Source organism: Onychostoma macrolepis, chromosome 10, assembly GCF_012432095.1.
Source record: "Onychostoma macrolepis isolate SWU-2019 chromosome 10, ASM1243209v1, whole genome shotgun sequence".
Lineage (NCBI taxonomy): Eukaryota > Metazoa > Chordata > Actinopteri > Cypriniformes > Cyprinidae > Onychostoma > Onychostoma macrolepis.
Genome location: NC_081164.1, coordinates 4,893,918 through 4,909,051, shown reverse-complemented (window position 1 = coordinate 4,909,051; position 15,134 = coordinate 4,893,918). Strand labels below are relative to the sequence as shown.

The window sequence follows — 15,134 nt, the reverse complement described above, 5'->3', positions numbered from 1 at the left end:
CATTTGCTAACGCATGTCAGAATGATAATATTAATTATCAAAATAATTGAAACTCTCTGAATAGGTTGGAAATGTTCAACTCGACATGAAGATGGCACTCGTAAAAGACCAAACCTGAGGAGGTGGTCTTCACCAGGAGATGGCACTCTTACTCCAGAGAGAGATTTGCTTCTGTGAAGATTATAGGTTCAGGACCGCATCACACAGGATCGCATTAGTTGGTTTAGGATTTAATAATGCATGTACAATAATATGATTCTTAACACGGTGAGAGACACATCAAATTTTGCTGTTTAGGCTCTGTATTTCATGTGTTGGGTGTGCACAGTTTTTGGCTGATTTATTTATTTAATTTATTTATTTTTGGCAATTTGTTCTAACTTCATTTTACGCTCTTTGTTAACGTATCCTATATATAATGTTTTTTATATAATTGTATTGTATATAATTATTAAAGCAAACATTATTAATTTAAAATGTTCATCCCTGCTTATATTGTATTAAGCTTGCTTAATAATTGTGTGTGAGTAGCCTAGTTTTTGTAAAGCTTTTTGTAAAGATAATGTTTATTTTGAAAGATTTATAGGCTATACATTACAATTTTTAACTCATATCCTAAAATTAAGTAAATAAAGCTACACTTAATATAGGCTACACCTTTGCATGTAGAGTAAGAAACCACTCTAAGTGTGTTCAGTCTGATTCATACTGGATCATCACCCGTTTGACGTGTTCATTCAAAAGAACCGACTCAAATGAGTGATTCATTCGCGAATCGGACATCCTCTCGCTATTTTAACAAAAACACCTTAACCTCTTTCATAGCAACTGAAATGTTCAATTACATTAAATGGTATTTTAAAATATATTGCTAAAAGATGTTAGCATATACATGCTAGAGATGTTTAAGCTACATTTGCCTTCAGTTACGACAGATTGTCGCAAACAGACTCTCACAGTTCCTTACGACACTTGCGTGGACTTCAGATGCCGTAAAGTGATTTGTCTGTACACACATGGGTAAGTGTGAAAACGTGTTTCATCGTTTTGTTGGAGAACAACGAAATTGTCTCTCTTTTTGGACAAGAAATGTTTCAGTATTGTATATGTGTAACATTTATTAGACTACATGCCTGCCAGTAATTTTAAAATAATCTATAGAAACGTAAATTGCCATCAGCGTTAACGTTACTTGGTTCTTAGCGAGGTGTCGATACGGACACAGGGTTTTCTCGCCATGGTTTTATAACGAAAGAATGCGTTTAATTTTTCAGCTTCTAGAATTGCAATATACATTTGTTAAATCTATATTTTAACAAAGTTAATTAACCACTTGCAGTACAGTATGGAGGCCAAACCAAGAAAGAAGTCATTCACGCCTAGAGACGGGAAGAAACCATCATTCAAGTCAAAAGGTATCTTTTTGGTTTTTAAAAAAAAATATTATACCGTAAGATCTCTAACCAGACTTCGTTTTCAAGTTTGCAGTGTGATTGTAAACAATCCACACACTAGCAGGTCTGTATTGACAATCTCTGCTTACTTACATATTCTTAAAAATGCATTAATATCTGTTGACCTTTATTAGGTAAACCAGGAGGAAAACCACCAGGCAAACGACCATTCAAACCTCACAACACAGACAAAGGAAAGACTTTTAAAAAATCAGCTGGAGATGGAGGACCGCAGAAATTCAACAGAAAACCAGCAGATGGGAAGTTCACAAAGAAGAGAAAACACCCAGGAAGCAAAAACGATGGAGGTACAAATATCACAATTATCTTCAGAATTGTCTTATGTTGGAGTGATTTTTTTTTATTATGTATTGTGAAGTTTTGTGTTTTTTCGGGGGTTTATTAATCAATAACTTTTTCTTTGACAGGCTCTGAAGGGAAGAAACCTAAATGGGATGAATTCAAACAAAAAAAGAAAGAGTTGAAGCAGAATCGCCAGCAGAATGAGAAAAAAGAGAGTTACCAGATTATAAACCGAGCAAAGCAAGTGTGGGAAATTGTAAGGCGGTAAGTGTTTATAATTATTTGTTACATGGGAGAATGTTGTCTATGGGTGTTTCTTTTGTTATGGTTCTTTTAAGCCGTTTTGATGCTGTCAAATAATACTAACAATAATAACAATCTCTCATAAAACATCTCAGAAGCAGCAGTTATTTTTTTGAACCATCGTCAGCAAATGGCATTTCCATCACATTTCAAATTCTGTGTCGGGAAGTAATGATTTTATGCATCCTAAATGCACACAATGAATGATATTTTCACACATCTTGCATAATTTGATAAAGAATTACAGCTTGATTAGAAAAGAGGCAGAGTAGTTTTCTTAACTACTTTCTTCACTGACACTGTTGCTTGTTATGGTCAGATTGTTATGTACAGACAATGTTGTTATTTATCTGACTTTGTCATAAAATTGATTTGTTTAGACAGCAATTGTTTTGTAAGTCATTTTGACAATACTTAAGTGGTTTATGTGTGTGGCACTTAGCATAAGTTATATAGTTGTTTATTTAATAATATTTTAACAAAAGTGACACAAAAACATATAAATGTGATTTTCTTAAAACAAAAGATAAGTACATATATTTTAGTTCAAATCATTTAGTTTTAATATCAAAGCAAAGATCATTCCTAACAAATGAACGAAGTAATTTTTAAATAAATATCTTAGGACAAAACCAAGTGCCAAGGTTTAAGAAACATTCAAATCTGTGTGTTTTGTGGAAATACAGGAAGGATTGTGACAAGCAAAAAAGAGCCAAACTGATGAAAGAACTACAGAGACTTGTGAAGGGAAAGATTAAAACAGTAAGTAAAAATATTCACTGTTTGAAATTATATTACAAAATTTGATTGTAAAACGCTTTTATGCTTGCCTTTTCTTTGCTAGATTGCATTTGCTCATGACTCCACCCGAGTGCTTCAGTGTTTTATTCAGTTTGGCAGTGATGAGCAGAGACAGGAGGTCTTCGATGAACTCAAAGGTTGGTCTTCTCATCAGTACAGTGAACCTGAATTCATGTGATTTGTGTGTTTGTCTCTCCTCATACTTTTTACCGGGGTGCTTTCCTTTCTAGAGCACATTGTGGAGTTGAGTAAATCGAAATATGCCAGAAACATTGTGAAAAAGTTTCTAATGTATGGGTAAGTCACATCAGTTTCTCAGTAAATTATAATGCAGTTATTCTGAAAAACATGGACTAAATGTAAAAGTGTTTCCATTGTTTGACTTCAGGCTTGATTCAGAATGAGAAAGATCCATGATTTTATGATCCATTCAAATGTTAAATAATACTGATTTCTCCTGTAGGAGTAAACGGCAGGCGGGGGAAGTGATGTCGGCTTTTAAGGGGAACGTCAGACAGATGCTCAGGCACTCCGAGGCGTCTTCAGTAGTCGAGTACGCTTACAACGATAAGGCCGTCCTGTCCCAGAGACTCATGCTCACGGAGGAGCTCTACGGAAACACATTCCAAGTCTGCAAGGTACCCGAGCTCTGAGCTGTTGGGTTCTTGGAAACTTTGTTTCTGAAGTACATAGAAAGATCAGTGTGCTAGTTATCTGCAACGATGGTGATAACATGTTCTTTTTTCAGTCCTCAGTTTGTCCCACGTTAAATGATGTTTTAAAAGCAAATCCAGAAAAATTAGAGAGCATCATGGATGAAATGAAGCAGATCCTCACACCAATGGCACAGAAGTGAGTTTTTAGGGTTGTCTACTGGAATCAGTTTTGCATTTTATTATTTTTTTTAATTGTCTGCGGTTTATTTTTAATTGCTATATTTATGTATACGTGGTCAGTTTTTTGTTTGGGGTATGACAGCCCTCAAGATAGAATAGAAACTAAAATGTGAAAAGCACATAGTAAAATTGCTAACATTTCAACAAAAATTAAAAAGAAAACTAAATATAAAAATCAAATTCAAAATATGCATAAATGCTACAAGAGTAATGCAAAAATTACACTTTGTACTAAAAATTCATCCAGTTAAAAAATTTTTTTTTACTGTCATACATCATACCTTCCATCAATACTGGCATGTGATTCAGTCTTCTCTTAATATGTAATTTTCGGGTGTATTAATGCATTACGTTCCCTCTACAGGGAGGCCGTCATTAAACATTCATTGGTCCACAAAGTGTTTCTGGACTTCTTTGAGCACGCTCCAGCCAAACAGAGAACGGTGAGTGTTGAGACCAGTGATGTCCACCAATGGATTTACTGTTGCTTGCTGTTTAATGTCTGTTGTGGTGTGATGTCCCTTCAGGAGATGATAGAGTCCATCAGAGAGGCGGTTGTGTACATGGCTCACACTCATGATGGAGCCAGAGTCACCATGCACTGTTTATGGCACGGCACACCCAAGGTTAGCACTCCTTTAGACACATTATTTTAAACAACATGATTGCTGCCGTTTGCTTCTAGTTTGCGTGACACTTTTTTTTCTGTCTGTGCTCTTTTTTTCAGGACCGAAAAGTTATAGTAAAAACTATGAAATCATATATTGCAAAGTTTGCAATGGTAAGCTGGCTTTCTTATCTATACAAGCTATGGATTGGTGAATCTCACAGAATTCTGGATTATATTTTATCCCAAAAAAAAAAGAAAACCCAATCACCCAGTTAACGGATTAATTTCAGTCCATCAAATTAAAAATGTATGTATTTTCAGGGTGAATATGCTCATCTTGTACTGTTGGCTGCATTTGATTGCATCGATGACACCAAGTTGGTTAAACAAATTATCATCTCAGTAAGTGCTCTTTAGTTTCTCTCAAGTTAGATATTATTTCTTTATTAATTGGTGGTTTATCCGGTTGATAATTTCTAATATTTTAATGATTTAATATTTCTAATATAATGTTTATTTTACTCTCAGGAAATGGTTAGTTCCCTATCTGAAGTAATCAGCAATAAATATGGTAAAAAGGTACTGATTTACCTGCTGAGCCCAAGAGACCCTGCCCATCACTTACCTGAGATCATTCAGGTGCTTGAGAAAGGTGACGGCAATGCACACAGGTATGTTGTGTGAGAAAATGTCCTCTCTTCTATTGACGTACTGCATTTGAGTCATAAGTGCCAACCACAGCACTAAAACAGTGTCCGATGGAAGATAAAGGATGAAGAAGTGCACTACTCAAATGCTGAAGCGTATGTTTTTCCTCTTATAGTAAGAAGGATGTCGCGATCAGGAGGAAGGAGCTTCTGGAGGCCGTGTCTCCTACTCTGCTGGAGTACTTGTGTAATAATGCTCAGTCTATGGTCATGGATAAAGCGTGTAGTGTGGCCGTGAGTGACATCCTGGGCGCCGCCATCGGAGATCTCAGACCTGCCATGGAGGCTGTGGCGGCCCTGGCAGCCGAACCCCTCATACCAGGAGGAAGTGATGGCCAGGTAACTAATCTACAGGTTTCAGACCTAATGCTGAAGATATTTATAGCACTGGCAGTAATGCCAGCATTAAAGGGATAGTTCACATAAAAATGAAAATTCTGTCATTAATTACTCACCCTCATGTTGTTCCAAACCCATAAGACCTTCGTTCATCTTCAGAATACAAATTAAGATATTTTTGATGAAATCTGAGAGCTTTCTGACCCTTCATAGACAGCAAGGGTACTACCACGGTCAAGGTCCAAGAACCGTAATTTTATGAAGCTACGAGAATACTTTTTGTGCAAAAAAAAAAGAAAAATAATGACTTCATTCAACTATTTCTTCTCTTCTGGGACAGTCTGCCGCCATTATCGACGCATGCGCGTGCTTTCCTCTGCTTGTAAACAACACATGCGCGTGGTGCTGCTGTTTACGTGCACATGCATGCGTCGATAATGGAAGCAGAGGGTGACTCGGGAGAGAAGAATTGTTGAATAAAGTCGTTATTTTTGTTCTTTTTGCGCAAGGTATTCTCGTAGCTTCATAAAATTACGGTTGAACCCCTGATGTCACATGGATTATTTTAACAATGTCCTTGCTCCGTTTCTGTGCCTACCTCTGATGGTAGTACCCTTGCTGTCTACAGAGGGTTAGAAAGCTCTCGGATTTCATCAAAAATATCTTAATCTGTGTTCTGAAGATGAACGAAGGTCTTACGGGTTTGGAACGACATGAGGGCGAGTAATTAATGACAGAATTTTCATTTTTGGGTGAACTATCCCTTTAATTAGTTACTTTGAATTGACCCTATTTATTTGTTTGTTTATTTATATTTAAATAACATTATCTTCATTTAAAAATTGCTGCATTAATGGCACAAAATGAATTATATATCGTAGATATATTTTTAATCATTATTTTGGTATTACTTAAAGGGAAAGTTCAACCAAAAATAAAAATTGTCACTATTTATTCACCGTCATGTTGTTCCAAGACTATATGAATTTCTTTCTTCTGATGAACACAAAAGAACATATTTTGAAGAATATTGGTAACCAAACAATTGATGGTAGCCATTACCTTCTATAGTATGAAAGGTTCTAACATTAGATTAGACAATTTTAATTAACGCAAACTAACAATGAAAAATACTTCTAAATCATTTGTTCATCTTATTTTCAAAATCTACGGTAACACTTTAGTATAAGGACCAATTGTCACTATTATGTAGTTGCTTATTAGCATGAATATTACTAGTATATCGGCAGTTTATTAGTAAGTTTATAAAGCACATATTAATGCTTTATTCTCCATGACCATAGTTTAATTCCGTTAATTCTACCTGAAATTAACAACTATCTTGCTAACTATTAAAGGTGCACTAAGTGATTTTTGCCAAACGATGTTGACATTTGAAAGCACCAAAACAAACATGCCCATAGCCCAACAGGACCTCGCCCCTATTTTTATATCTCCGCCCCACACATACGTACACAACCCTGGCATAATGACGATCGCGGAAACAAGCGAAGATGACACACAAGCATATTCAAACAAAGGCCAACACAGATAAGTTTTTGTGAAACAAAGCCAAAATCAACGTTACTCACCTATCAAAAAGAAACAACGCAACCTCTGCGTTCGATTTGAGCCATTCCTGCTCTTTGAGTTTCTCTCCGCTGCTGGAAATCTGCGACATTTACGCAGGTCCCACCTCTTGCCTGATCGTAACCCTTCTTTTTAATGTTTTGTTGCTCTTTTTTATCTTCCATTTCTCTATCTATAATCAATCTGCCAATATCCGTCAAATGGAGCGCTCTCTTCTCTCTATCATAACAAGACACGCCCCTTACTGCTGACTGGCTGCTTAGTGCACCTTTTAATAAGCAGCAAATTAAGAGTTTGATGCAAAAGTTGTACCTAATAGTTAGTTAATAGTGAGAATTGGCCCCCAAACTAAACTATCTGTTCATATTGTTTAATGGATTTGAGCTAACATGAACTAACAATAAACAAGTTGTATTTTTATTAATTAACATTAACAAAGATTAATAAATATTGTAATAAATGTATTGCTTTTTGCTGCCTAATGTTAGTTAGTGCATTAACTAATGGGATACTATTATAAATTGTTAGGCTTTTTCAATAGAAATATTTGACATGAACTAAAAATGGAAAAAAAGGAATTTGTTCATTTTAAGTGCAAAATTGACTAATACATAATTAACATCAAAAGTTGTATTTGTTCATGTGACACTGGACCACAAAACCAGTCTTAAGTGTCAATTTTTCAAAATTGAGATTTATACATCATCTGAAAGCTGAATAAATAAGCTTAGCATTGATGTATGTATGGGTTGTTAGAATAGGACAATATTTGGCTGAGATACAACTATTTGAAAATCTGGAATCTGAGGGTGCAAAAAAATCTAAATATTGAGAAAAACGCCTTTAAATTTGTCCAAATGAATACTTAGCAATGCATATTACTAACCAAAATTGACGTTTTGATATATTTACAGTAGTAAATTTACAAAATATCTTCATGGAATATGATCTTTACTTAATATACTAATGATTTTTGGCATAAAAGAAAAATCTATAATTTTGACCCATACAATGTATTTTTGGCTATTGCTACAAATATACCCCAGCGACTTAAGACTGGTTTTGTGGTCGAGGGTCACATATTATTTAATGGACCTGAGCTAACATGAACTAACAATGAACAGTTGTATTTCTTATTAACTAACATTAACAAAGATGAATAAGTACTGTAACAAATGCTTGTTGTTAGTTAATGCATCAAATAATGGGACCCTATTGTAAAGTGTAGAAATATTCTATAAAACTATAGAAATATTCAGAAACTGAAACATACAGGGGTCCAGTGTGAAACATTTAGATTTTTTTTAAAAGGTTATGGTTTGATAATTGTGTTTCCTGTAGCTTCACATGGCAGAACACCCCGCTGGTCATCTGGTGTTGAAATGGTTGATCGAGCAGGATGCTAAGATGAAGGAGGCAGAGAGAGAAGGCAAGTACAAAATGTCAAACCCTGACACACTCGCGTCACGGGTCGCAACTTTGGGCTTAAAAGCTTGATGGGAATTTTGAGAATATTTTTGGATTTCCTTTTCCATTCTTAGAAGTCATTTTCTTTATGTAAACTTGCTAATAAAAACAAATTCAGCCGTTTTCCAGTGCGAGCAAATGTTTACTGGCCTGTCCTGCCTTATTTTATTCCCCAGAGCGTTTTTCCAGGATTCTTCTGGAGAAGGTGGGGTTGGAGAACCTCAAGACGTGGGCTTCAGTCAACCGTGGTGCCATTGTTCTTTGTTGGTAAGTTTATGACCTCCACAAATGAACGGATCTAAAAATAACAAAATACACTCCCTTTTATGCACTCTAGTAAGATAGAAAACTTGCTTTTGAATTGGTGGGCGTAACACAGCACAGGAGCCATTGTTCTGTTAGCTCTGGTTAAATACTGAATACACACAGAAGAACATCCCTGTACAATCATTCATGTTTAAAGCCCCTGCTTTACAAAGCCTCCAAAAGTGCTTATACTATGACATCCCAAGCTCTCTATCGCAGCAAATTTGCTGCTTTTCCATCACGCTCTCTTTTAAACCACGATTATTAGCTGGAGGAGTTCCCTACAGTGAGCTTTAGGTTAAGCACATCTTCCACAGTCCTGCTTCATTATTCTATGCTGTTGTCTGTATGCTAATAAAGGACTAAACTGTGTCTCCCAGCTGCCATTGAAGCAGGCAAACCCTTGAGTTACATGCCGCAAAGGATTATGGGTTCTTTCCACTCCCCATCTCAGCCTCAGTCTTTGTGCATGACCTTTTATAATCTCCCTAAGACTTTAAGCAGTGAGAGAGATGTTTCTTTATATTTTTAGCCTAGACTGTTTGTTTATGCTGATGTCATTTTCCCACCAATCAAATATCAAATAAATGAACCCTCTGCTGTATGTAGAGACACATTTAATGTATGAGTGGATCTGTGCATTGGTTAATTGAATTTGATTGAAGTTTCAGCTGCTTTTTTTGGTTTTCATTGTGTTTCCACAGCCTTCTTCAGAGTGCAGATGAAAGTGTTGCTGAAAAGTGAAAGTTATGCTGAAATCCATCCTTCCTGAACTACAGAAGGTCCAGAACTCTAAAGGAGTTGAGGTTCTGCTTGAAAAACTGGCCTGATCTGCCAATTCAGATTTGTTTTGTTAGTTTTTTTCTTTCCTTTGGATTTTTAATTGTGAATTTATATGCTGATGTATGTAAATACAAAACACGTAAAAATACTTGAGTATTTTATTTCTTTTTTATTACTATTTTTCTTTTTAATCTCATGAAGCCAATCAATAACATGTCTATACAGGTTATGTTTCACCCCAAAAATCAATGGAAACATTTTCATGAAAATTAAGCAAATGATGGTATAATGTGGACAGAAATGAAATACGATAAACTAATTAAAATGTCAATACAAAATACTTAACGGACATACCATTCTTTTTATCAGTTTTTTTTTTCTTTTGATTTTTGAGGTGAAATACAGTCCAGAGATTTCTATACGAGATTTGTTAAAATTAAATTTAATGCAGATTCTGAATGAATTACTTTTGAAGTATATTTTATGTTAGCTTGTATTTAAATAATTATAATAATAGAATAGTAGAAATAATACAATCTTTCTTTTTTCAAAATAAAGAAAACATGTTAAAAGGTTAGTTTCACCCAAAAATAAAAATTATAGGTAAAATATAAAAACGGTAGCTTTGAATATGGAGGCATGCATGCGTGCTTAAAGTAATTTTGTTGCCCTGCTCTACTTCCATCTGTCCTTGGGACTTCAATGATCCCCAAGGATTAATCTTTCAAGGATTATCAATGCCTGCATGAGCATGCTTTTCAGATTTAATTACATTTTAGTTGTCTACATTCTTATGGACTTCACAATGGCCACCCTTTATTAAGTCAACAAGTTTTTGTAATTGTCACACAGCACACCAAGCTATTGTTGTGAGGATGTCAGTTCTGAATTTTTTTTTTTTTTTAAGCACTGTAAGTTGTTGCCAGATAGCCCTATCAATACAGAAGTTAACCTTATAGGAAATCTCTTTGCAATCTGTGCTTCCAGAGGAAACCAGTTGATGGAAATCATAAATCGGCTTTTCTTGATTGAAATTTACACAAATGCCTATACAAATTATATATAGATATATTTAAAAAAAAGTATTGAAACTGAGCTTGTGCTCTGCCAGATGTTAAAACCTTCAACTGATTATTTGAAGCAGTGTTTGTCTACCCTGGATTACTTCCTTTTGTTTTAACATTGCCCATAGTGGTCGCAATGGTTAATTTTAATGACATTGTTTAAAAAAAACCTTGATTTTTACTATGCCATAAAGTAATAGTAAGAAACAATTGATCTTAGACAATAAACATTTTTGTGCCAAGGCAAGTATTTATTAACAGCATCCTTGTAAGAGCATCCTTGGTTTGTTTGAAAAGAAATTACTTTTGTTTATAGTACAAAAGTTCCAATATGCATGTATCCAGCAGCACAAAAGCAAGCAGTGGCTAATTTGTTTGAAGACAGTTTCTTAATTGGTCTGTTTGGTTTGAATATTTTGAAAAGAAGACCACCAAGTCCATGAATTAAAAATCAGTCTGTTGATGGAAAGAGTAGGTCAGCACATGGCAGCCTAAAAACATTCTACAACCTTCATTGCAGCCCTTTTCACAAACCTCACTTTCCCGCGGTTCTTTATAGAGGACGTGTATTCATAGGCTTTCAGCTTTGAATAGTAGTCTGAGAATTTATTGAACAGGATGGAGATTGGCATGCCGTTGAGAATAATTCCAAACGAGATGCATGCAAATGCAAAAATCCTGCCCAGATGAGTCTCTGGAAACATGTCGCCATAGCCCACAGTGGAGATGCTCACCTGTGGAAGAAATGCATGAGAAATACTTGAGTGTGCCAGTAAAATGAATAATGACACACAATCTTTAATAAAAAAATCAGTCATGAATTCTCATATGCCAAAAATAAACAACAACATCATACTAAAGATAAATAGAAGGGTTAAGAAGAGCATTATGGGACTAAAAATAGTGGGCAAGCGACACATTGACGGCAGATGCAGTACTCCACTTAGACTTATCACAGTTGTGAGGAAGCATTTAATAGCATTATAGCCGACAGACACCAGGTACTCTGGTTCTGTCAGTACTTTACAGAAAGAAAAAACTATCATGATGTTACAATGATTTTTGGACATGTACCTTAGATATACCATCATAATCATAGAAGTATTGTGGAGTACCATGTATATCCCATAGTATATGGATAATCATTCAGTACCATGGTGTATACTAGTATCATTGCATTATGTCCTAATACCACCACGATACCGAAGTACCACCAAAGTACCACTTATCCCAGGAATGAACTTGAAAAAACATGTACTTACAGCTGCCCACCACCATGCATGTGGAATACTGGTGAAGTTTGTTTGATGCACATCATGCTCTACGGTATAGACCATGGCAGAGAAGGTGAAAATTCCCATTGCAATGAAGAGGAAAAGACAGCCCACTTGTTGGTAGCATTGCCGGAGTGTAAAGCCAAAAGCTCGAAGTCCAGTTGAGTGACGTGCTAGTTTTAGGATACGAAATATCCTCATGAGGCGCATGATGCGGAGAACTTGCCCCAATTTACCAACCCGTCCTACAGTCTCAATATCACTACCATGTTTCCCATGGTGTTCATTCTCGAAAGACTCTAAGATCATCTGAAGATATAATGGAAGGATGGCAATCAGATCCACAGCATTCAGCACGCTCTTTCCAAAGTGTTTGAGTTTAGGTGTGGACACAAGTCGGAGCAGATATTCCATGGTAAAAAACGCAATGCAGAAAGTCTCAACATACTCACAGTAGGTCTTCCCACTCAGCTGGCCGTTGGTCGTCGTATATTGCATTTCCTCTACTGTATTGAGAGTCATTGCCACGAGTGATACCAGCACGAAGAAACTGGATGCTACTGCCATAAGCTTGGCTGTGACCGATGAGAAGGGCTTCTCCATCATGTTCCAAATGAGGAAACGTGTATGACCGAAAGCCATATCCTGAAACAAGTCCTCATGCTCCTCAGTTTCCACCTCTGCCTCGAGTTCCCGTTGTACCTTCAGCTGTTCATTGAGTTCATCTTGCCGTTCCTCGAATGAAATGCGGCAGCAGCGATGGGTGTTCTTGATACGAACACCCCAGTAGTTGATCTCCTCCAAAAAATTGCGTGGGCACAATTCATCTTTGATCCAGAGAACTCCAGTCCTATAGAAGTTGAAGATGTTGTGGAAGATGTCTGGATCCCTGTCAAAGAAAAACTCATTGTTATGGACAGTGTAATCATCACAGAGATCGAGTTTCCTGTTGTGGTCCGTATACGTTGCAAGTCGGCCAATTCTTGTCTTGGGATATTTTGCTGCCACCCTGTAAGAGATCTGGTAGACCTTGCCTCCTACGTTGATGTTCAGCATGTAGTTTTTAGTCGGAGAGGACATTTTACTGGGGGTCGACATCAACCTCTCTTCTTCATCGTCTTCATACTCTGCATAGATGTCATATATATCCTTACTTAATTCCTGCATCGAATTCCATGGTTTTACCCAGTTCTGTTGACCAAAAGGAAGCTCAGAATCCTCTGGATCCTTGGGAGCAGGGACTGAGACCCCAAGTTTATAATTGGGGAAAAGGCTTTGCCTCCTGCGTTTAAGCTTGTTCATGGTGCCAATGTCCTCTCAGTCTGGCAGATGCACAGGTTACTGGGGGTGTAGAGGCATTAGATGCCTCTAATACCTCTGAATCAGACCCCTGAGCAACTGCAGGAAGCAGCACCGACTAATGTTGCTGACAGATAGGATCTGAGTGCTTAAAGGTTTAAATACTATGATCCTCTTCCAGACTCTCTCCACCAACCCTGATGTCTTTCATTGCCGTACATTCACCAATCACCAATAGAATATGAGGATATTGCACACACTTTCCAATAAAGATATGATGTATTGGAGTAATATGATGATATGGAGTTGATAAAACGATACAAACTTGTTCGTCAAGATGTCAATTCTTTTTGTATCTTTTTGTTGGAAAGACATTTATTTTCTGAAAAGTAAGAAATTTACTACAAATCAATGCTCTAACTGCAGAAATGATAGTAATTACCTTTTTCTTTTTTTTTTTGCTGGTAAACTGGAAAAAATGCAGCATAGGTGCTATGCTGTAAGATCTTAAAGTGCCCCCATTAAGTTATGAAAGGTTCATATTTTGGTTTTGGGAGTCCCCAACAACAGGTTGACATGCATGCAAGGTCAAAAAACACTTTCATTTTCTTATAATATGCAGTTATGTTTACCTTATTTGCTCAACGATTCGCTCAAGATTAATTTTTCCAAACCCCTCATTTGCGTGAGGACTAATCTGCTGTGATTGGTCGATTTCATTTAAAGCAGTGTTCGTGACCTTTTAACACTCCAAAAGCAGCACCTAGTGGCAAAGAATGGATTTGCATTTTCATTCAGACCAACACGAAAATCAAGTTTTCCCAGGTCTGCGCGTGCAACAAGTGGGCGGGCAATATGCTGATGTTTCATGTTGACTTCAACATGAAACGGCTTGGGATTCATTTTGAAAATGACTCGTTTCAATGATTCAGAGTCGACTCTTTCTTTTGAGAGACAATAACTTTATACACAGTGCACTTTTAACTTTATCCACGGTGCTCAGATTTAAAACTTTGCAGGATGTTTTCATTCACTTAGAGCTGTTACACTGCACGAAAGGTCATTTTCAAAAACTCCATAATAGGGGCACTTTAAAAAGCACTGTTGTGGTACTAACCCCACCAAACACAACAATGGCCAAAAGTAATTTTTTATGACCCTACATTTCACTTAAACCATCAAAATACAAGGGGAAAAAAACACTGACCAGTGTAGCCAAATGCTTTTTATTGAAAGTAGCTAAAACGGGTCGCTAAATGCTAAACGTCATAATGGCGAGTTCACTGATGTATATAAATATAGATCACTGGGAGAGCCTCAGAATCTAGATAAGGTTTATACAAGAAATTGATTTGTTGCTAGACTTTTGAAAAAAGTCTCAAAAGGGGTGAAGAAGTCACTAAATCTAGTGAAAAATTGTTAAATTGGTAAAACTGGCATTGACTACAGTTATTAATATTTCATTGGTCCTGTCTTGTTTTTGCATGTGTTCATAATTTCTTTGTATGACAGCATGGCCAAATATTATGACCGCACAATTTGGCATGTTTCATTGCGTTATCACAAATAAAAAAATTGAATTTAAGAAACTATGCAGTATGCATTGCTTACAAAATCTTTAACACATTTTTTGAATTAAGGGTAAATATGTCAAATTTCCTAGGCCAGACATCACTTTTGGCCACTACTATATGACAGTTCATTGACTTTCCAACTGACCATCAAACCATGCTGCAAAAACAAGCCACTTTTATGAGGATTAGGGCTTTCCTGGAGTTGTTGGAGCTGTTGATGGAACTCATGTTCACATTATTGATAAATGAGACATACCAATAGAAAAGGATCGCAACTTTTCATTTTCCGCCGGTCTTAGTACACGATATAACTACAGAAGAGTCAAGTTTTAAATAGGACAAATATCGAAACTCTTTGGTCATT

The 15,134-nt window shown here is 36.3% G+C and overlaps 2 protein-coding genes across 2 annotated transcripts; one reads left to right on the top strand and one right to left on the bottom strand.

Annotated features, from left to right (window-relative positions):
- Positions 1 to 941: 941 nt before the first annotated feature.
- Positions 942 to 9,707, top strand: pum3 (pumilio RNA-binding family member 3). The gene is given in 19 exon segments (XM_058790067.1): positions 942 to 1,020; positions 1,340 to 1,415; positions 1,589 to 1,762; positions 1,883 to 2,021; positions 2,747 to 2,822; positions 2,905 to 2,998; positions 3,092 to 3,158; positions 3,325 to 3,499; positions 3,610 to 3,713; positions 4,122 to 4,200; positions 4,285 to 4,383; positions 4,485 to 4,538; positions 4,689 to 4,769; positions 4,896 to 5,038; positions 5,191 to 5,413; positions 8,345 to 8,432; positions 8,647 to 8,737; positions 9,481 to 9,509; positions 9,512 to 9,707. Coding segments are annotated over 18 exon segments (1,881 nt in total). The 5' UTR covers positions 942 to 1,020; positions 1,340 to 1,345; the 3' UTR covers positions 9,607 to 9,707.
- A 150-nt stretch (positions 9,708 to 9,857) lies between these two features.
- On the bottom strand, positions 9,858 to 14,801 carry kcnv2a (potassium channel, subfamily V, member 2a). The gene is made up of 2 exons (XM_058790068.1): positions 11,886 to 14,801; positions 9,858 to 11,357 (listed from the first exon to the last, which is right to left on the bottom strand). The coding sequence occupies exons 1-2, from the start codon at positions 13,197 to 13,199 to the stop codon at positions 11,115 to 11,117; spliced, it is 1,557 nt and encodes a 518-aa protein (XP_058646051.1). The 5' UTR covers positions 13,200 to 14,801; the 3' UTR covers positions 9,858 to 11,114.
- Between the last annotated feature and the right edge of the window lie 333 nt (positions 14,802 to 15,134).